We start from the raw sequence: 22,976 nt of genomic DNA on the forward strand, positions 1-22,976 counted from the left end.
AAGCTACAGTAACATAAATATGGACACAAAATACAAATCCTCTTCACATCTTCACATTAAGCTCTTATTTTAAGATGTTTAGTGTAAAATGTAACCAGCCAGAAAATTACGGTTACTGCTTAAAGAGTCAGTAATATATAAATATATATATACTTGTTTACATCACCAAAATACTATAATTAGGAAATAATATATAATTATTTTAACTCAAATTAAAATGTTATGTCCATTTATTTATTTATTTTCTAAATATCCTCATATTAAGATAGAATAACCCTCCTCTCTGTATTGGGGTCCTGATTCATTTATTTTCCAATAATGGTTTTTGACTGTATATTAGACAGTATGATTCATATTTTTCTTATATCCGTCATGTCCAAAGACATGGTCTTGGACGTCTCTGGACATATACTTTATTTAAACGTTGTGTATATAATTATAGCTATCAGACATCAAAGAACTGTTTTTGTGTATAACTAAATAAAAATTCTAATGTTGCAACGAACATATTATTAGGTATTATTTTATAACTGCTTGTAGTCCCATCTATGTGTATATAATAAACTCTACATGATATGTAGTGATAAGCTCAGGCAATAGTGGCCTTGGTGATTTATCTCTGGCGGGACGGGCGATGGAGGAAGGGCTCTGTCTCAGCACGGCTCCATTCATCATCACCCCAAACCTTCAACCTTGAGCTCTGGCGCCTCTGTATGACCACCACAGCTGTTATTAACACCCAGAAGAAGAAGCTTACCCACATAGACCTCTGTGGACGAGAGAAACAGAAAGGGTGAGTGCTCAAGAAACACAAGAGATTTATTTCTACTGTATTTATGAATACAAATAAAATCATGCATGAAGAAATTCTAAGATGCACTAGGCATGTATACTGACACCTTTTGGTGTGGAGGCAGTATCTTGTGAAATCTTTCAGTTACAGAGGCCATTGAAATTATCAAAATATTTGGCAACAGAAAGTATTTGTTAATGTGGGTTAGCAAGATAAGTTATTTTTAATGGGTCATGTGTTCTCAACATGGCAACCATTGTGAGAGGGTGTTGCCCTTATGAAGAATAACCAAACCATAGTACTAACCTCAGTACTGTACAGTCCAGTGTAGAACTGATTTCCAGTGTATGGATGGACCCAAGTTTTATTCTCTGCATCTTCACAACTAAAACAAAATCATTGGTTGTTTTGTGATTGAGAAAAAAAGATGGGAGGAAAAATATTTCAGTGCTTTTCCATTATGTTGCAAATCTTTTGCTCTAACCTGAGAAACTTTGCATTTGGTCGCAAAACATTTGCAAATTTTGTGAAATTTTTCACCCCTCCAAGAAGCTTTACGTTCTCTTACGAAACTTCTGTGGTCCCATGAGAAACTATGGATTTGCTCGCAACACAATATACTTTTCCTAATAAACATTGTGCTCGCAAGAATTTTCTGTTTCACTGAAACCTTGTATTAGCTCAAAAATCTTCAGTGTTCTCTCACAAAACTTTTGTGTTTCCCTGAGAAACTTTTCTGCTTGCAGAAGGTTTGCATTCGCACACACACACACACACACAAACACACACACACACACACACACACACACACACACACACACACAAATTATAATAATTGAGAAACAAACTTTTGTGATGGAAATAATTTAATACAAAAGGAACATAATATTTTTGCATAAGTGGTGCAAATAAGTTTTGAAATATAATTGTTTTTCTCTTTTCAGTTTTTTTATTCATATTACCATTTCTCTTTAAGGGTCCTACTTTAATTTTGTAAGCACAACAGCTGGAAACTATGATACACTCTGTAATCTCTCATCTTCTATACTTCTGTAGGGTATATGGTTCTCAAAATGTGCACCAGAATGCAATACACAAGAGAAAAGCAGATGACATTACCTGGTAATAGAGGGAGTGTTGTGAAGGACAGAGAAACACAGGCTGTCCCGACCGATCTTGAGAATACATCCTGATATCAAGAGAAAAAACAGAAGAAGACCACAGACTCCCAGAGACGTGTTGAGAGAAACAGTCCCCCTGCATATACATGCAAAACAAAACAAAATTGTTAATGTGACTCTTACGTCCCATCTGCATGAATAAAAGAAGGTGGAATTTGAAACATCTAAAAGAAATATGGAGCGTGTCAACAGAAAAGACAATACATTCACCTTCTCACATCCTCATCTACACAGCTGGCATAGATCCAGTAAAGAATGAGGGAAAAGCAGTAAATAGCCATGCACACAGCGATTGCTGACACAAAATAGCAGACGGAAGTAGAACTGGAGCCTTCTATGGTCAGAGCCTGGCCAGATGCATTATACTGAACACTTCCATAGAGGATGCACCGCCCATCAAAGTGGCCCTAAAACAAAATAAACAAAAATCATCCATATTTGCATATGATAAATGTAAAGAAAAACAACAGCAAAGGACATCTAGGGGTCATTTTCTTACTCTTTCACTCTTTCACACACAGATAGAAGGAAAGTGCTGTGCTAAGAGCTTTTGTCCCTGTATCATATGACTCTAATGAGCCATAATATGGTACGAGAGGCTGGCTGACCACATGGTGATTAAATTTGAAAGCTGTGGAGGGTCTGACCTGGGATCAGTAACATAACATATTCTATATATTGTTGCACAAATGAATAACAACAAATGTAGCCTATCACTGAAAGTTCATCTTCCCAAAAAAGTAAGAAAATAATCTTGACAATTTCAATAATCATACTACCATGCTGTATGATCACACAATGTTACATAATAACATTAAACTGAAAGGTGTATAACAAAATAATCTCTCAAATGTGTCAAATATTCTTGCAAACTTATATCACATTACTCTCGAGACATGATTATGCTTTTATTTTCTTTATAATAAATCATTTTACACTTTCAGTGCTCACAAAATAGCAATGATTGTGGAGATGATTCATTAGTGTTACCTGAGTGAGTGTCATCCATGCGGCAGCTATCACCCCACAAATGAAACAACCAGCGTAAAGGACAAGCTCCAGAACTAGCAGCCATGGTAGTCCCATCATGAACATGCTCTCACAGTCACTGTCTCAGAGTCAAGCAGCCGAATACCTCATTCATGTGCTCTGCAAACAGCTCTAAAGCACGTCCTGTCCTCACAACAATGTTGCTTTTCAGAATAATTTTTGACAATTGGGCCAGAGAATTTCACTGCATTGCTATTAGGTGTAATAAAAGACTGCATTCAGGTCAAGGCAGGAAAACATTTCAGACGGTCTATGCAGTACAGCTGTAAATCTTCATTTACTGAAAAACACTGATCAGTTGTTGATATGATAGGAAAGCATAAAACAGGAATAAAGATATTAGCTCAGACATAGTCAACAGTTGTACCATAGATAAAAAAGATAAGCAAATAAAGCATTAAACAATACAGAAACAAATCAAACCACTATTTATTTTTTCTTTTCTTAAACTGAGGTCCTAATGCATGAAAGTGAATAAGTTGTCTCTCCATGTCTGTGACCATCTATCACTTCGCTAATTATAGTAATGGAAAATTAAGCTGTTTATCAGAATAAAAAATAGAGTTACAGGCTACTAATAGCATGGTAGTCTACTTCTTTTCCATGCAAGTCATTGAGGACTCTTTGGTTGCCCACATTCTTCAAAATATCTTCTTTTCTGTTCAGCAGAAGAAATAAATTAATACAGTTATCGAACAACTTCAGAGTGAGTAAATAATGACTGGATGTGTTGTTTTTTTAAATGGGTTGAACTATGCTGTTAATTCGTCTTCCAAACCAATAGATGGCAATAAACAGTTTTCAACGAGCTTCGTCGACGCGTAGAGGGACACTGAATGACTGAGCTTTGCAGTGTTATTGTAGACATTTTTCTTGTTTTTAGATGAAGCTGAATGTGCTTATAGTGTTTCTAGTTTGATAAATCAGCCCCTGACGGAAAGAACCTGTCCACCACATATTTTTATATTTATCATGATGATCTCTTGGGAAACCTCACACCTCGTATTATTGTGCATCATGTCTTCTTGTGCAGCAGGTAGGAAGTCACAAAAAAAAATCAGTATACTGTTATTTAGTTTTAAAAACATAATATTTACATAATTCCCGCCAGTATGTCAGTCACTAAAGTTATTGTTGCGATGTTAACTTCTTATAACATGTTATTACCCACCACTTTCATGTCCGTTCAAATTTAGAAAATGCCACTATTACTATTAAAATCCATTAAGAGTAGTTTTAATAAAATTCAACTTTTGAGACATAAAGGTTGAAGAAACTCAAACGGGAAATTTTTGTGAAAACTGGAAATGTTACATTTGCTGTAAGTAGACACTTTAATACAAATAACAATTTGTTTTGGCAGTTGATGAGATGATGGTGTATGTTCCTGGTGGAAAAATGATGATGGGAACCAGTGCTGCTGATGGGAGAGATGGGGAATCACCAACACGCGCTGTGACTCTCCAGCCGTTTAAGATAGACAAGTATCCTGTCACTAACTCTGACTTTAGGTACTTGCCGTTGTAGATACTGGCTCAAAACCTACTTTGTCCTCCTACTGCTTGTATTTCTTCTTACTGGCCTGATAAAACTGCTTCTATTCATTCCAGGGAATTTGTAAGACAGCAGAAATATAAAACAGAAGCTGAAAAGTTCGGTTGGAGTTTTGTGTTCCAGGATTTTGTGTCAGATGAACTGAAAAGTAAGGTCACTCAGAAAATTGAGGTATGAATCCAAAGCAAGAGCATAAACTAGCAAACTGGTCAGTTTGGACCTAAATTGAATGTATATTACTTGTGTCTAGTTTTCAAAGTGTTAAAGGGGTAATTTACATTAATCTAAACACTGTCTTTTATTCTAGATTTTCCTTTAAACCCTTTGTTCTCTTGAAAATGTCCCATTTCTTCTTTCCTAGTCGGCTCCTTGGTGGTTACCAGTTGAGAAAGTGTTCTGGAGACAGGTGACATAGTTAACACTTTATGTATGATTAATTCGAGAAGTGTAAATTACTTTAATCAGTGGTCAACCAGTATTGTGTGTGTATGTCTGTGTGTGTGTATATATATTTGCATTTATAAATTTATATATAAAGTAATTGAGTAAATAAATTATTTTGATGTTGCAAATTTAATTCATAATTTATTTCTTTGTACATTTTAAAATGGCTATTTTTTTAATTAATTAATAAGTCACATTATTTCTTTTTTACTGTATGAATGTCTGGGGTCTCTGGTTTTGATGTGTGCAGCCGGCAGGACCAGGATCTGGCATCAAGGACAGACTGGAGTCCCCTGTGGTGCAGGTCAGCTGGAATGATGCCCAAACCTTCTGCCAGTGGACGAAGAAAAGGCTGCCATCTGAGGAAGAGTGGGAAATGGCTGCACGTGGAGGTTTAGAAGGCACGCTCTTTTGGCCTTATGCCTCCCAGCACTTAAAAACTGCTGTCTTACTCATCATGCAGTATTGTCCACCTGTTTTACTTCATTTTATGTAGTCATCATTTGTATTACAGACAGGACCTACCCATGGGGAAACAAGTTCTTGCTGAACCGGACTAACCTGTGGCAGGTCAGTTGAGGCACATTCTTGTCCATAGCAGGTGGGAAAATGTTTATTTAATTCCTTCAAGACAGTTATCAAGTTTTTTAGCTGCAGGTAATTGTGAAGTCTTTGTTTTTTGTACAAAGGGCCCATTTCCAGATAGGGACGCCGCAGAAGATGGTTATCATGGTGTAGCTCCTGTAACTGCCTATCCTCCGCAGAATAACTATGGTAATGTAGTTTATACAGTATGGTATCACACACTGTACTGATGGTGTGTCACGAGGCTGCATTTATTTGATCAAAATACAGTACAATAGTAATATTGTTAAATATTATTACTATTTTCAAATGTTATTTCCGTGATGGCAAAGCTGAATTTTAAAAGGATAGTTCACCCAAAAATTAAAATTATGTCATTAATGACTCACCCTCATGTCGTTCCAAACCCGTAAGACCTCCGTTCATCTTCGGAACAGAGTTTAAGATATTTTAGATTTAGTCTGAGAGCTTTCTGTCCCTCCATTGAAGCTGTGTGTACGGTATACTGTCCATGTCCAGAAAGGTAATAAAAACATCTTCAGAGTAGTCCATCTTACAAATGAGTCAATGTTTTGTTCGTTATCTGGCTCAGCTCGGTGTTCATCTTCAGTTCTCTCTTCACAGCAGTTCAGTCAGTGTACTGTTTGAGTACATGAATTACTCCGGGATATTGGTTTGTTTGAACTCAGAGGGAGTGTCAGCCACATTAAAAAAGTTAACCGCTTAAGACATTTGTAGTTTAATGCGTATTGGAGACGCGAACCATTTAAAACGATTCAGTTCGATTTGGTGAACTGGTTCAAAAAGATCCGGCTACATCGAATGATTCGTTTGCGAACCTGATATCACTAAACTGCTTTGTTTTGAACTGTCTTACAACAGACACCGAAGAGAAGTCAATGCTGAATAAAGTTGTAGTTTTTGCTATTTTTGGACCAAAGTGTATTTTCGATGCCTCAAAAAATTCTAACTGACCCTCTGATGTCACATGGACTACTTTGATGATGTTTTTCTTACCTTTCTGGACATGGACAGTAGACCGTACACACAGCTTCAATGGAGGGACTGAGAGCTCTCGGACTAAATCTAAAATATCTTAAACTGTGTTCCGAAGATGAACGGAGGTCTCACGGGTTTGGAACAACATGAGGGTGAGTTATTAATGACATCATTTTCATTTTTGGGTGAACTATCCCTTTAAGCAGTCGTTACTCAAGTCTTTAGTGTCACATGATCCTTCAGAAATCAATCTAATATATTGATTTGCTGCTCAAGAAGCATTATTATTAAAGTTGAGAACACATGCTTTTTTTTGTTGTTGATATTTTCATAGATTTTATGATTAATTGAAAGACTGGCAGTGGAACTCTTTCCCTATTGTTCTGAATTTAGAGAATAATATCCCACCTTGTTCCAGGACTCTATGACATGCTGGGTAATGTCTGGGAGTGGACCTCCTCACGATTTCCTGGTGCTCAGACCATGTATGTCCTGCGTGGAGCATCCTGGATCGACACAGCCGATGGCTCGGCCAATCACAGAGCTCGTGTCACCACTAGGTCAGTCATGCTACATTCATGTTATTCAAAGTCAACTTTTAAGAGGCTTTTATTATTCATTACACAATAGCCTCTTGTAACATTTCCAGGCAGCTGACCCCAAACGTGTCTGGATTGTCCAAAAGCTATTGTCCAAAACAGTTTATGAGAACATGATAAATAAGAACTTGTGTTTTTATGTTCTCACATGCAGGATGGGAAACACACCAGATTCGGCCTCTGATAACCTGGGCTTCCGCTGTGCTATGAGCTCAAATGCAAAACAGAAAAGAACTGAGCTGTAAGGGCTGAATGTTCAAGACTAGCTGATGTCAGTGGTGCGTTATTGGAGGGATTCTACATTTCTCCTGTGGAGACACAAACTTCTGAATTTCAGTGTTATATCTGTTTTGTTTTGTTTAGCTTTTTTACACAAAATACTGTGAAATTAAAATCTTAACAACCTATCTTATAGTTTTCTTAATTTTTTAACTTTCTTTGTGGTCATTAAAATCATTTAGATATGAAATTTAAGTGACACATCCATCTCCTCAATGGAGCTGCAATGGAGAGCAGAACGACTTTGAGTGTTCTCAAATAAAGCTGCTCTGTTCTGAGTTTGCCCTTCCTTCACCCAAGGGCTGTAGATCTTGAAGGCACATGCGTCGATCATCTTGCGTAAAGGTTTGATGGCATATGGGTCATTGCGGATCACTTCCTCGGTGACAAGTTTAGCATGACGATAGTTGCAGTAGATACACATGGTGGCAAGTATGGCCATACAAATAACCTGCAGGATACTGATGATGTTTGGTGAAACTCAAAACCTAAAAAGCTATGCCTTCTTAAAGAAGTCATCTAGAACATCTGCTCTTTACCTTGAACGTCCTGTAATGGCTGAAATGATGTACCTCTGCAACCATGTACTGCTGGAAGAATGTGTGATTGAGGGCTTCTGTGGCTGTATAATGACTTTGTGGGTCCACAACTAATAACCTGGTAATGTACTGGAAAGAAAACAAGAAAATGCATTTTCTCATAAAATTTTGCGTAACTTCTTTTGAAACTATTTGTCGGGAAGACAAACAAGACCACAACTGACACACACCAAGTCTTTAAAAGTGTCTGACTGTTGAAAACAGTGCTGCCAGTACAATCTTTTTTTGGAAACTGATTAATTTAACAAAATTTCATACAATTCATAAAAGTAAACGGAGCACTACATTTATGATCATGGTAGTGTGCCGTGACCTAACTTTAAACCCATCAACACTCGGGATGCCCCGCTGTTGTTGGAAACAAAATGGTTTGATTATACAATCGCCTCTTCAGCGTATTTGTTTTACTTGTTTAAATACAATAAGGAGCATCGAAAATTGGTTATCAGACTTATTACCATGTCTCTTTCTCACTTAGGGTGACTTTCTCTTTGACGTTATCAAAAAGTTCTATTCATCCTGTTAGAAGAACATTCATCATTAAACACAAACTAATAAACTTTAAAAACTAAGGAATGATAAGCAACACCAGTTAGTCTGGTGATGTAAAATTGGCACATTACAGACAGACAATTGTAACTGCTTCTGTTCAAAATATAAGTGTAAAAAGAAGAAATTTGGAGGGATTTTGTGCACGTTTGTATTGAGAGAGTTTAGACTCTGGCAGAAACTTGGTATCTTGGCAATGACCCATAGAGTGGGCTCTTAGAATAGCCAGCGTCTTATCTGTATGCTGTGGAGTGTCAACCAACCCATAATCTCCACAGGGAATGTCTAGAAATCTGAATAGAATGAACTAAATAGAAAGCAAACTTGTAAACAAAACAACAGTTAGCTGTGGAAATGGGCTACCAGGGAAATGAGGATAAAACTATTTTTTTTAATTTTCTGTGCTAAATTTGAATGGTTTGCCTGTGCAAAAAAAATAAATAAAAATGCTGCCACAATTAAATAGTTTTGAGGGTGATTGCTCAAAGTTTGTCATGGGTTTGTCATGGGTTTCTCAAGTCTATGTGACCACTAACAATAGTGATGCACAGACATGAGAGCTGTGTGTGCCATTAAAAGCGATTGAAGCCATACTTTGATTCAAAGCAATCCTTCAGCTGAACTATAAGGGGGAAAGGCATCTGATTTGTTGTTGCAAAAACACCATAACCTTACCATGTTTATTTTTCAATTCAAAAATAAATTCAATTTCTTAAAAGATATTATATTTCTGTATCATACCACCATCATATTAGGTTATGTTTTGTGGTATATGTATTGGAAAAGTTGCAAATGGATCAAACTGGCAGTGGACAGTCATACTTATGAATTATTTTTTTGTTCCGCTTTTGTCAAACTTTTCGAAGAATGTCGATCTCTTTCCCAGTGGCCTGCCGGATTTCTTTTATCTCTTGAGGTGTCATTTTGTCCGACGGTGTGATGTCTATGACTGCATATTCCTGGCCAGTCCGTTTGTCCACACACCGCGAACTACACTGCTCACACCTCTGGAAAAGAACAGAATAAACTCACACAAATTCAGGACTTATATCAAAAAGCACAAGTGGTCCTTTTCTAAACATTCTGACACAAACTATTCGAAAGAACCAATTTGCAGAAATAAGTTGGATCTCTCTAATTAATTTGAGTAAGAGTGATAGCAAAGCCAAAGGAACAGGAGGCTTAATTATAGCCTAAGTGTTGTGTTCAGAACTTAACATAATTATTAAAGGGCGTTATCCTGAACACGCATGGCTATCTCGTCACTGTTTATATTAATCTACGTACAAAAGCCTCAGTCACACGGTTAAAACCTTCTGTGATGTCAAACCCCTTGAGGGCTGTTGACGCACCTGACATTTCTGAGCGTCAAAAGACTGGAAAAACCGGTTTGAAGACATTCTCTCATCTGAGTTTCAGTCTTCGCTCTCCTGATAAAAGCATGCATTTCATCTCTGGCCGCTCTTAGATGATAATGGAGACTTACAGGAGTGTTTCACCAGTAACTTTGCACACTTTTAGGCACCTCATGGAATCACCACTGACCACTGAGGAAGTCCAAAGACGATTAACCGACGATGAGGATTCAATTTCAAGTCAAGACACTGACAGACAGTCTAACAGCTCGCCGCTGTGCACGATGGATGAGTCACGAGAGCAGCTGGCACTGGATGACTGCAGCGGCCGTGCAGTTGTGTCCGGTCAAACGGAGGACTCGCGCTTTATGACTGTGGTTGAACAATCTGACCCCAACGCGCCCCCGAAGCCCCCTCGCTCATGTTTAGATGAAGCCCTACCGGATCTGCTCCGGAGTGGAAGCCCACTTCGCAGACGAGTGTCCAGTCCGGTGTCTGTCACGGTGAGTCATGCTTGTTATGAGTAGGCCTACACTGATTCAAATCAGAAAACGCATTTGAACAAAGGGTGGAAAAAATAAACAAAGGGGACATTAGCTGTATAATGGTGATTCTTCAATTAGGCACACATTTCTGTCCCTATTAGCCTATTTTAAGGAAGAAAAAAAATATTTGTAGCTTTAATTACATTACAAAATATTAACAATTTGTTGTTGTTAGACTCACAGCGTTTTAAAAGGTTTAATTTGACAGAATTTGACCCAGACTAAGAAATGCAAAAAGTGTTTAAAATTTCTTATTCTTAGTTCAAAAGTTTTTAATTGCTTGAATTTAATTATATTTATTTATTTATTCATTTCTATTTCGAAGTATTAAAAATCCAAAAGGAAAAAACAATAAATATACAAATGACTGCCAAAAAACAAACAAACAAAAATTTCAAGAATTTTAATGACATTATTTTTTTTTCATGATTTTGATTACATTTGACAAAATTGACTGTGTGACTTTTTTTAACAGCATGCCTATTTACAATTATTCCTCACGCACTCATAAAAAAAGGTTTTAACATTGTTTATTCATTATTTACATCTCCTGTAATTCATATTGTTTCATGATGAGTAATCACTTCAAACTTGCTGTCACTACCTTTGTCAATCATTTGTAATACTTGTTTTTATTTGATTATGATGTTTATATGAAGTGGCTGATGAGCACATCTCAGCCAGGGCAGCACAGAAACAGTTTGAACAGAATTGTTTTTTGTTTTTGTTTTGTTTTTTATGTCATCATTGAAGAACCAACAAACCAACCAAACAAACCGATCAATAAAAGGACCAGATGGCCAAACAAAAGTTTATTTGCTTTTTTCTCCATTCAGCCAAATTGTTTTTAAAAGTAATATGACTCTTCCATGCTAATAATGAACATGCAAGTTTTTATGTTTTATTTATGTGCAAATCCACATCTAGGACATTGACAACCAGCCAGTGGAATGTGGGTTTTACTGGCTGAATTGATGTTTTCCTAATGATGCCTGTTTGATTAACACTGAAACAACACAGACATTTTTGACATACATTACTCAGACATTTGAAAAATGTAGTCTAAACATTTTCAGCAGATGTAAGTTACCAAATCACTTCACACTAAAAAGTAAATGTCATCTCAGATATGGTTCTGAACATTCCCTTTTAGTTTCTCCGGAATGGCCAGATTCCACCTGTCTCAGTTCTTAGAGAATCCAGAATGGCCAGGTTGTAAAAGGCACGAGACATTCTGTGTTTATGTTTGCAGATATGTCAGTCTGATATCCTTCTGAGCGGATGTACACATGCACTACAAGTGCAGCTATATGAATCCTACAGTATGTCAGTAGAAGCTTGTATGCTGTGCTCATGTAACACTCTCTCTATGGTGGCAGCTGAAGCATGTGAAAAGGGAAGTGGAATTATCTCGGCAGCGCAGTCTAAAGCTCAAGGCTCAGGTGGATAGACTGCAGCAGCAGAATGATAGCGGACCCGGCTGGAGTGAAAACAGACACCGGGTGAGTCTCAACTTTGTCATGTTAATGTTCTTTAACCTACAACACCCTCTTATAAGAGATTGCAGTTTATAACAGACTGGACTGTGATTTAATTTATGTAATCAGGGCTTGTCCTAATTTTTAATCCATCTTTATTGTTTCTGTGGTGTTTCTAGGTGGCAGAGGAGATTCAGTCTGTTGTAAAGCTGCTACTCCCTCTGACAGATTTAGAGTCAGCAGAAATCGATCAGCCATCCCAAACCAATCCTTTAGACAAGGCACTGCTTCAACTGCAGAAAGTGGCCCGGACACTCGCCATTGACCACACCTCTCAGGTGAGCTTTAGCCACACCCATCAGCTCATATAGGACACGCCTCCTTTTTGAATATGCACATACCTCCATTTTATTCTTAGACCTTGCGTAACCATTGCATGCTCCTATTATTGTTTGAACAATAGTAGAAATATTTTAAGTGCCAATATTATGCTTATTTACAAGTTCATGATTTCTTTTTGAGGTCTGCTAGAATATACTTTCTAAACGCCCAGTTTGCTGTTATTGGTCAGCTGGCCTAGTCTGTTGTTTATTGGTCAAACACTTATTTAACGGTAGAACGTCTAACAAAGTGTTTCACGACTTTTTTCTTTTTTTTCATTGGTGACATTTACTCCATTTGGCAAGGACTTTGCACTTTGTAACTTTACTGATAATTTACATGCCAAAAAACTGTATTACACATTAAAGAAAAGGTATAATAAAAAAGCTTTATAGTTGTCCTTTAAAACAAATCTACTTCCATTGACAGGGAAAGAAGTCTGGGGAAGATGTTGACATTTTACAGCAAGCTCTACGGGACAGAGATGAAGCTATAGCAAAGTGGGTTCAGTTGATCTCTAACACTAATGATTTTTTGTTATGAAATAAGACTTCTATCGGATAAACAGACTTTTGGTTTTTGGTGTATGAAAAGTTTTTTTTTATTTTATTGCAGGAAACAAGCAATGGAGACTGAGCTACTAAGAAGCAAGAACGAACTAATGACACTGAACAACCAACTTTTGGAAGCTGTTCAGAGTCGACTAGAACTGTCCATAGAGCTGGAGGCCTGGAAAGTATGTTTAATTGCACATTTGATTATCAATAAAAATGCTAAAAAGTTTGTTACTTTTGCATTTTGAATACTTGTTTAAAAAAATAAGGAAACAAAAAGGGAAGAATTTATATAATAAGCGAGTAGCCAACAACATGAATCCAGTTTACAAACCGTGTTTTTAGCTTATATTGAATCACTACAGTACACGTATAATAAATGTTTATATTGGGACTATTTTAGACTGGTTCGGGTAGGTACCACTGGGGAGTAGCTCAGCACCAGTGTGATTCATCATAGACACAAACAGAGAGAAGTAGCCCCAATGTTCTTGTACAAAATGCATGCAGTTCTGTTTATTAACCACTAGAGCGCCAAAAGTTACGGACTGCAGCTTTAAATTAATTTAAAGAGATAGTTCACCCAAAAATGAAAATTACTCCATTATATACATAATCAGACAAATACAATAGGAGATATATATACATATATATACATACAAAAATGTCCTGGCTCTTCTAAGCTTTCTAATGGCAGTAAATGAGGTTTAAGATTTTGAAGTCCAATAAAGTGCTTCCATCCATCATAAAAAAGTACTCCATACGGCTCTGGGGGGTTAATAAAGACCTCCTGAAGAGAACCAATCTGTTTTTGTAAGAAAAATATCTATATTTAAAACTTTATAAACCTAAATATAGTTTAGGCTAACTGCCATCTGCGCATTCACTAGAGAGTGGCGTTCCAGCAGACGACGAATGCAAAGCATAAGCTCTGGTGAGAATATGCTAGTCTCATAAAAAACAAGTTTTGTTTACAGCAATTGAAAACCAGTGTCCTCTTTTGGCTTATATCAAAATCCTCCAACATTTTTCTTTACAAATCCAAGTTTTGTACGGTGTTTTGTTTTGTGCTCACCTCTGCGCTTCCAAATTCGTCACTGTGTTTTTCCACGTCTTACATCATTTTTTTTAAAATAAAACACTGATAGTATTCCTCTGAAAGAAGGAAGTCATCTAGGATGGCTTGAGGGTGAGCAAATCATAGGGTAATTTAAATTTTTGGGTGAACTATCCCATCAATACTTTATGTGTGTTTGTAATCGAGGCGGAAGGGTAAACTGAAAGGAGAACATCTGCTAGGGCTGCATCTCTGCAGGACTACTGAACCCTGTATTGCCATCTGGACACTATCTGGTTTTCCAGCAAACTCTTAAGAACACTCATGGACGTGATTTGGCCATGATGGTTTTCCACATGGATACACTTAAAAGCAGTTGTGCAGTCAGTGAACTGTATCATGTCTCTTACAGGATGACGTACAGACCATTCTTCATCACCAGCTCCTTAAACAGCAGCAGGAAGAACAGGCTCAGAAAAAGTCTAGAGGGTTCGGTGTTCTGCGGCGCTCAAATAAGCCCCTTCCTCCCAAACCTGACTACTCCACCACGATGCTCACCTCTGTCCCAACCCCCCAGTCTCCATCACCTGCAGGAACACAGAAATGGAAAGACAAGTTCAGACGAGGAAGAACTGGCACACAAGGACCTGTCGAGTCTCTGCCACAAAGGAGCGACAAAGAGGGCAATTTTCAAACGGTTTCTTTGGACTGATGCGGCCAATCTCTTTGATTGTTCAGCAATTTTGATCATATTGCCTCACCTCATTTTGTAAAGCAATCCTAAGGATGTAAATAATATTATGAATAATGTTTTGACACATTTGAACTATGTTAAGGATGTGCGTTACAATGTAGAGAATATATTAATGTGACTGCTGTGCTGAGAATCAAGGTATCAGGGTTTTGTTGACCTGCAGTCATGAACTTCCTAGTAATATATTAAGAAAAGGGAATAAAGGTGACAATTTAAGCTTAATTTATAAGGGCCCCCCTTTTTTTTTTTTTTTTACTTAATAATCCACATTGGGTTTTAATATTCTCAAGGGTCATTTGCACTACCGTTCAAAAGTTTTGGGTCGGTAAAATATTTAAAATACACTAAAAACACTAATATTGTGAAATATTACAATAAAAAATGTATACATTTTAAAATGTAATTTCTTCCTGTGATGGCAAAGCAAAATTTTCTGTGTCACATGATCCAGTTGTGTTGCTTAATATTTTTGTGGAAACTGCACGCATACTTTTTTCAGGATTCTTTGATGAATATAAATGAATGAATATATATTAAAACTTGTCGTTATCTTTAGGTCATATCCCAAAACCATTCAAGCTGGTGGTTATTAAGCCTCTTATTAAGAAACCACAACTAGATCCTAGTGAACTGGCAAATTATAGATCCATTTATGTCTAAAATTTTAGAAAAAGTTGTGTCTGCTCAATTGTGCTCCTTCCTGCAAAAAAAAAAAAAAGATCTGTATAAAGAATTTCATTGCTTTCCTTGCTTCTTGCTTCAGATCAAGGCTGAATCTCATTTCTAGTTTTACTTGATCTTAGTGCTGCGTTCGACACCATAGATCATGACATACTCATAGATAGATTACAAAACTATACAGTTATTCAAGGGCACATCCTACCTGTCCAATCGCTACCATTTTCAGTTTCAGATGAAACTATTACATTTTCTAAGCTAACAAAATTCTATTAAACTAGGATAAGACAGAGATATTATTTTTTGGACCAAAAAACAGTACACAGAATCTAGTAGATACAGTAGTACAGTTTGCAACTAGACGGATGTACTGTTACTTCCTCTACAGTCAAAATCTGGGTGTTATATTAGACAGCAACTTGTCTTTTGAAAACCATATTTCCCATGTTATAAAAAAAGCATTCTTCAATCTTAAAAAAAGTGCCAAGCTACGAAACATGTTACCTATTTCTGATGCAGAAAAGCTAGTTCATGCATTCATGACCTCAAGACTGGACTATTGTAATGCACTTCTAGGTGGTTGTCCTGCATCTTCAATAAACAAGCTACAGGTAGTCCAAAATGCAGCAGCTAGAGTCCTTACCAGGTCAAGAAAATATGATCATATTACCCCAATTACCTATTAAGTTCTGTATCAGTTACAAATGATCATTACTTACCTATAAGGCCCTAAATGGTTTAGCTCCTGCGTACTTAACTAGCTTAATACCACGCTACAATCCATCACGCTCTCTGGAATAGCCTTCCTGATAATGTTCGGGGTTTTGACACACTCTCTCTGTTTAAATCTAGATTAAAAACACATCTCTTTCGCCAAGCATTCGAATAATGTATCTCTTAAATAGTGAGTGTAGTTGTATCTGCTCAAATGCACATTAATTTTTCTTTAGCTTGGGTTAAGCTAATTAATTTAACTTTGTTGGAACAGCAGCTCCGCTAATTATATGTCTCTATTTTTATTTCTCCGTTTACACCGTAACTAGGATTTACACAAGCTCCAGTCTGAATCCAGAACACCTGAGAAGAGATGATGCTAACCCTTAAACATACAGAACAAATATTGCTACTAGTGTGATTGCATCATATAATAATAGCTGTTAATAATGTTCATTGTCTGGTTGGCAACATCTTATATTAATTTTTCTGAAAATTTCTGCCATATACATGCACATAAACTGACAGTCACCACTGATAAGCTACTACTAAATATTGTAGAAACTTAATTTTCTGTAAAGTTGATTTGCAATGATTTGTATCATAAAAAGCGCTATACAAATAATTTGGAATTGAATAAATCTTAAAAGAACAGCATTCATTTGAAATAAAAATATTTTTCTTTTGATCAATTTAATACATTCTTGAGGAAAAAAGTATAATTTTTTTTTTTTTTTTTAAATTGTAAGTGACAGTTTTACTTTATACTTGCATACCTAGATCTGTTTTCACCAACCAACATAAAAAGGTTCACCATCAGTTGGTATTTCCTGCATATACACAGTACTGTATGTAATCACCCCATTTTACCTATCCATGATGGTTGAGAATTTTTCCTTAAAAATTTTAATATTTTAGCATTTTTATGGACTCAATAACAGTTTTGCTGCTAAGCATATTTTAAGGCTCTGACAGTAACTGTGCAGCCAACTTTGGAAGGAAATTAGCTGCAACGTCACCTCATGTGTGCTATTTTTTCCCAACAATTTCCTAAATGAAAGATTGAAAATGAGAAAAGAACTCACAATGATTGCTGCCCCTGATGGGACTAAAGCAGTGGAATTAAAGCATTGTATATGTGGCAAAAAATATCTGTTAAGGCGGTGCAAATCAATCACATGCAGACAGCAGGTTGAAGACTTTTATTGAGTATTAACAAATCTGAACACAGATATACTCTAAACATGCAAAGGCTATACATCCATACAAACTGTTCAACGTGGTCTCATACTGTTACTGCCTAAATGATCACACACTCTTTCATGACATTAGATCAATAAAAAAAAAGAACCATTATCACTGTGTATCAAACAGCAACAATACATTAAGTTACATTCACTTTCAAACAAATAAAAACAATACTGCATGAAGCCACAAGAATAAGTTTGACTCTTTAATTTAGTTTAAGTAACAAATCCAAATTCTATATATTAATTTCAGTTCTTTCTAAATACACTAAGCAGATACTATATTGTTAGAGAAACATCATAAATGTCTGCGCATTATGTACTCATCTGATTCATCTCTTTAGTATTGCATACATGTACAGTACATTCTTCAAATCAAAGGGCCGTTTCATAAGAATGAGGGATTTAAAATGAAAATGTTTTGAGTTAATCTAGCTTCATGAAACAGTACACAGAATTGCTAAAATTAGCTAAAATTGCGAAGGACAAAAACACGTCCTAAGAATGTTTTGCTAATGCTAACATCAAATGATAAAAAAAAAAAACATTTTGAATGTTCTCTAAATGTCAATCAAATCAATTGTTTTATGTTTTAAAAGTAAACTGAACATTCTGTTTAATCATTCGTAAACACTATGGAAACATTACGTTTGAATGTTCAAACAAGTAGTAAATAATGCTTAACAATGTTACACGAAGATCCAACTAAAATGCTTCAGAAAAAAAAAAAAACGTTCCGTGAACAATGTTTTTGTGCTGATGTTTGGAGAACACTAATAAAAAGCAAATAACTGAACGAACATTCTACTAACGCCACTGGAATTTTCTAAGAACGCTTGAATGCCAAAGTTCTAAGAATGTTTCCTGTTAGCAAAAGACATTGAACTTGCACTGCTACTAATCACAGGTAGTAAACTACAGTTTTGAAAACATAATTCGGAAAGACACAGTTACGTGTAAACACAAATACATAACAAACTGTGTGTGAATAGACATTACAAACAATGGCAGTGTTTTGACTCTATTGTTCCACCATACACATTCACTACAGTTATTACGCAACATGAGAAAACACACACTGACATTAAGGATATGTCATTTTGCAGCATATTTCTTGATTTATCAATCATTACGATATTGTAATCATAAATATATATTTAATATAGTATACATTAATATAACCAGTACTGTATATGAATATACAAAATACTCATCATTTACAAACACTGACACTTTCACAATGAACAAAAATATCCCCTTATAACAGCAGTTTTTAAACTAAAGACTGCCAAAAACAGTACATGTACATTTATTCTTAAATCTTTCCATAATCCCCTGCTTTGGTACGTTGATAATTACTCATAATAGTGACAAACCTACCAGGATTAAATGACAAACAGTGTGCAGAGGTAGGCACATTGTTCTCTCATACCTGTACATGTTACGAAATGTTCAACTGTGCGGCATCTAATAGTCGAACAAGCACCGAAACAGTTTTTTTTTTTTAATCACATGCTTAGGTATTTTATCTGCTTATTTAAAACACAGAACAAAGGGCTTAAAAGAAAAAGGACCCAGGGCCAAAAAAGAGAGAGAGAAAGATTTCTAGTAAAACAGTTGTATTTAACAGAAATGTAGGACCTGATATCATACCTCTTGATGCTCTGAAACGTGTCTTGGTTACATTGCAGCATCTTTGTTTGTTGTAAAGCCATACAAAACTGTTTTAATAAAACACTTAACTTCTAACAAAGGCTCAAGGGTTTTTAAACAACAAAGAAAGCTAATCTATTATGCCCTATAGCATTAGTTTAAAACATTTCACAAACTATTCTATTTTCTGGTTCCAGAAAAAAAAAAAGAGTAAAAATTCAAACACGGCAAAGTTTTGTGGTCTTATCGGAACTTAAGATGAGTCTGTGAGAGATGCTTTCAGCTGGAAAGAGTTAAATAAGTCACACACTGTTGCATAGACATCACTGTATTTCTTATCAGAGAACAACGAAAGGGTGCCCATGTCAACAATATGCTTTAAAAAAAGGAAAAATTTTAATCTAGTCCAATTATAATTCAGCTATGGAACAAAAAATACAATTAAACATGTTTAAATCATTATACTGAAAGAAATGTAATTTCATGAAGGTAAAGTATTTTGTTTTCTAAAGCCGCTGGATCTATTGTTATGTAACATGTCTTGATTGAAAGTCATGGACAGATTTCTACATATCCTCTTGACAGAATTGCATTTAATGTACTATGTTAAGCCACAGTGCAAATACCACATTAAAGGTGAATACATGAACTAACTTTCAGGAATTATGTAACGACTCAGTTGTGCATAATAAGGTAAGAGACTAGACTTAACTCATTAAAAGTCATCTTGGTCCATACCCTTATGATTCATTCACTGTCCCTTTATTGGGCCCACTTGTGCGTATCCTTTCCTGAGACAAGTACTATGATTTTAAGAAGGTTATTATGGAGCTGATGAAATCCAAAGGCTTGTCAGCATGAATCCAGTGACTGGCATCTGGGATGTACTGGATATCGGCACAAGGAAAGAGCCTCTGGATTTCAGGGTAATCTTCCGAGCTACGAGAATAACAAGAGGTCCACAGCAAGAAAACAGACATACACTTAAATAAACATGTATTAAAGACATTATAAGTAATAGAAAGAGATTCACTTAGCACATGTGTACATGTAGTGGTTCAATTTACCTTATATAGGCTGAACTACTGCCACCCAAGAAAAGAGTTGGACCCTCATAGGTGTTATTAAAATCTGGAAAACCCATCATGTCTTCTAGGTGGTTTGAGATGGCTTCCAGGTTAACCCTCCAGCCATAGTGACCATTTTGCTCCTCCAGGTTAGTAAGGAGGAACTGACGCACTGAACGCTCCTGCACAAAAAAAAACATAAATGTGACTGATTTATTGTATGATTGCAATAAAAAAGCCACAACCGATGAAAACATGAACTGATAAAAGGGTAATACGGCTACCTTAACGATCTTCCTGAGCTGGTCTTCAGCCAGTCTTCGTGCTGTGGAACGTGGGATATCACTGACTATCTTCACCTCTTTCATTGCCTGAATGTAGGCATTGAAACTGGTGTGGGCTGAAGTCGGAGAGGGACTAATGTCCACGACCACCAAACGTTCCACTAAACTAGGCTACATGAGATAGAGAGACAGAATAATAAAAAAGTAACACAATTTTGTAATTTAAAGCTGACATTTTAATGCATCCTTGCTTGATAAAAAAAGCTCAACAATAACAACAACAACAACAAAAACTTACTGACCCCTAATTATTGAACTGTATTATATATTTTTTATAAAGACTTGTATACTACCAAGATCTATTTTCATGGTATTTTTAATAACATGAAATTTATGCCATCTATAACCCAAACGAAGCTTGTCTTGTCATGAAAATTATAAGTTATTTCTTATTTGACTTATTGAACTTGGCACACAGTAATGAAGGATGACCATTTCTTACATGTTTCTGCATGGTGGTTGATGGTGGCTGATTTTGATTTGGCAGAAACAAATCCAAAACTGCTTAATTTCTAAGACCTAATACTAAAACAATCAGGCTAATAATATTAAATAACAACGCCATACTACTTAAATGAGATTTTTATCTTCATTGTGATGTGGCAATTGTATCACCATGCAGTTTTTGACCTCATCCACCTTAAAAAGATAAAAATTAATTTTAATTCATACATTTAAATCATCATCATCCTAAAAGGAATGCATTCAAGTCAATGTATGTATGAATTGCATTTTTATATATTTTTGAATAAATAAATACATCAACATGAAAATCATGTCATTGACCCTTAGCCTAGTAGAATACCTAAAAGATGTTTCAATATGCTACATACAAGCATGAAATAAATATTACAGCAAGTAATACCTGTGATAAAGCTGTTGTCATTGCAACCTTGCCACCCATGCTGTGTCCAATCAGGACACACTTCCCAATGTGAAGCTGTCCAAGCAGATGCGTCAGATCGTGAGTCATTGCTTCGTAGGTCAAGACAGGACTGTGTGGGCTTTTGCCGTGGTTGCGAGCATCTACTGTCAGCACCTAACTAGACAAAATACAGTCAGGACACTCACAGAGACTTTTCTGATGCCCAAAGAACTTCTAAACCACTGCAGAAACGGGGGGCATACCTTCCTTCCAGTCCGCTGAACCAGGGACTTGGCTATGGAGTGAAAGTTTGATTTGTTTCCAAATAAACCATGAAGAAACACCAATGGCGTGTCGTCTCCTTTCCCATCAAACACATTGTAGGTCAAATTTACAGGGCTAAGAGAGAGCAAAGCAGACAAATATGAAGACTTCCACACAATAAAACAATGGCAATTGTGACAGCTTGCTTTCAGAAGAGAACAGGATTTAACAACACGTTATTTTAAGAAAAGATATGTGTTGATATAGGCCTTGTTTATAGAATCATAAGAATAGAGTTCTAGCTAATGTATAAATTTATTTATGTGACCATCACCTGTAAATAGCCAAAACTGAAGATTACGCATGTTATTTGATTAGCATTTTTTGCTTTGGTTTGACCCTTTTTTTTTACTTCTTAATAAAACTACCTACACCTGGCTAATTTGATAATGCGGTACAGAATGCATGGATGTCTACTTAAAAAAAAAAAATCACAATAAGGAACTTTTTTAACGTAACAGCCCTCTCTCGCGCATGTATTCCCTTGTAATAAACAATAAGTTATTTGAACCGGAGCATTAAAGGTGCAACACCTGTCACTGCCAGCACGGTCCAGTCGCGAGACTCTGCTGCAATAATCCCGAAGTCCCGCTACAGATAAACAAGACGACGGGCCGCAATACACTCCCCTAGTTAAAATACGGCACAGGGCACTCATGGCAAAATTTGACATGCTAAAACCTGTGTCCGGACTTCATTCGACCGGGGTTGGCCACTTCAAAGGTCGTGATGTTGTTAGCTAACACAAGGGAAACCGCACCACAGTGTTGCCAGATCTCTCTGGGAAAATAAAATAAACAATAAACGTATAACTGAAACATGTACGAAACATACACGAAATACTTTTCAGAAGTTAAAATGTATTTCCAGTTCTTTTGCTAAAACAATTCATATATTTCACATACACAAGTTATCCAGCTAAATTAATCGCTCTTTTACACTCACAAATGCACATACACATCATTCTGGTAGTTTGAGCACTAGTAATCCTAAATACCTGACTGTATTTACATGAAATTGTACTGCTTGTGTTTAATATGATATTTACAAGCAACTTGGTGGGAAAAAAAAACAAAAACCTAAGAAGCATAAAATAAATGGTCTTGGCAACACCGCAGAACGACAACCCTGACTGTTCGTGATGTCACTACGTCGTGCGTCTATATGCCTGCAAAAAGGGTCTATGGAAATTTCACACCCCAAAATTTTGGAAATACTACTTAGTGTATGAATATGCACGTACACTAGAGGCAATCAATTAAAGTACGGGAAGATAAAACAGAGAGGAAAATATATTTGGATAAATCAGTAAGCACTGCTAATGGGAG

The 22,976-nt window shown here is 36.3% G+C and overlaps 5 protein-coding genes across 5 annotated transcripts; 2 read left to right on the forward strand and 3 right to left on the reverse strand.

The window, feature by feature from the left end:
* Positions 1–270: 270 nt before the first annotated feature.
* LOC132117250 (transmembrane protein 179B-like) lies at positions 271–3,258 on the reverse strand. Its single transcript, XM_059526414.1, has 5 exons — positions 2,965–3,258; positions 2,185–2,381; positions 1,913–2,050; positions 1,100–1,178; positions 271–769 (listed from the first exon to the last, which is right to left on the reverse strand). Exons 1-5 carry the CDS (start codon positions 3,067–3,069, stop codon positions 614–616), a joined length of 675 nt encoding a protein of 224 aa, XP_059382397.1. The 5' UTR covers positions 3,070–3,258; the 3' UTR covers positions 271–613.
* Positions 3,259–3,841: 583 nt separating this feature from the next.
* Positions 3,842–7,617, forward strand: sumf2 (sulfatase modifying factor 2). Its single transcript, XM_059526417.1, has 9 exons — positions 3,842–4,060; positions 4,388–4,535; positions 4,635–4,749; positions 4,940–4,984; positions 5,273–5,423; positions 5,537–5,592; positions 5,712–5,796; positions 7,025–7,166; positions 7,360–7,617. The coding sequence occupies exons 1-9, from the start codon at positions 3,997–3,999 to the stop codon at positions 7,448–7,450; spliced, it is 897 nt and encodes a 298-aa protein (XP_059382400.1). The 5' UTR covers positions 3,842–3,996; the 3' UTR covers positions 7,451–7,617.
* Positions 7,200–10,125, reverse strand: LOC132117253 (phosphorylase b kinase gamma catalytic chain, skeletal muscle/heart isoform-like). Its single transcript, XM_059526418.1, has 3 exons — positions 9,985–10,125; positions 8,024–8,152; positions 7,200–7,935 (listed from the first exon to the last, which is right to left on the reverse strand). Exons 1-3 carry the CDS (start codon positions 10,030–10,032, stop codon positions 7,663–7,665), a joined length of 450 nt encoding a protein of 149 aa, XP_059382401.1. The 5' UTR covers positions 10,033–10,125; the 3' UTR covers positions 7,200–7,662.
* On the forward strand, positions 10,101–14,966 carry LOC132117251 (BICD family-like cargo adapter 2). The gene is made up of 6 exons (XM_059526415.1): positions 10,101–10,490; positions 11,912–12,034; positions 12,190–12,348; positions 12,821–12,891; positions 13,007–13,127; positions 14,415–14,966. Exons 1-6 carry the CDS (start codon positions 10,101–10,103, stop codon positions 14,712–14,714), a joined length of 1,164 nt encoding a protein of 387 aa, XP_059382398.1. The 3' UTR covers positions 14,715–14,966.
* A 4,536-nt stretch (positions 14,967–19,502) lies between these two features.
* Positions 19,503–22,415, reverse strand: LOC132117254 (protein ABHD11). Its single transcript, XM_059526419.1, has 6 exons — positions 22,182–22,415; positions 21,588–21,723; positions 21,325–21,498; positions 20,400–20,570; positions 20,116–20,297; positions 19,503–19,987 (listed from the first exon to the last, which is right to left on the reverse strand). Exons 1-6 carry the CDS (start codon positions 22,319–22,321, stop codon positions 19,852–19,854), a joined length of 939 nt encoding a protein of 312 aa, XP_059382402.1. The 5' UTR covers positions 22,322–22,415; the 3' UTR covers positions 19,503–19,851.
* Between the last annotated feature and the right edge of the window lie 561 nt (positions 22,416–22,976).

This window comes from Carassius carassius, chromosome 36 (assembly GCF_963082965.1).
Source record: "Carassius carassius chromosome 36, fCarCar2.1, whole genome shotgun sequence".
NCBI lineage: Eukaryota > Metazoa > Chordata > Actinopteri > Cypriniformes > Cyprinidae > Carassius > Carassius carassius.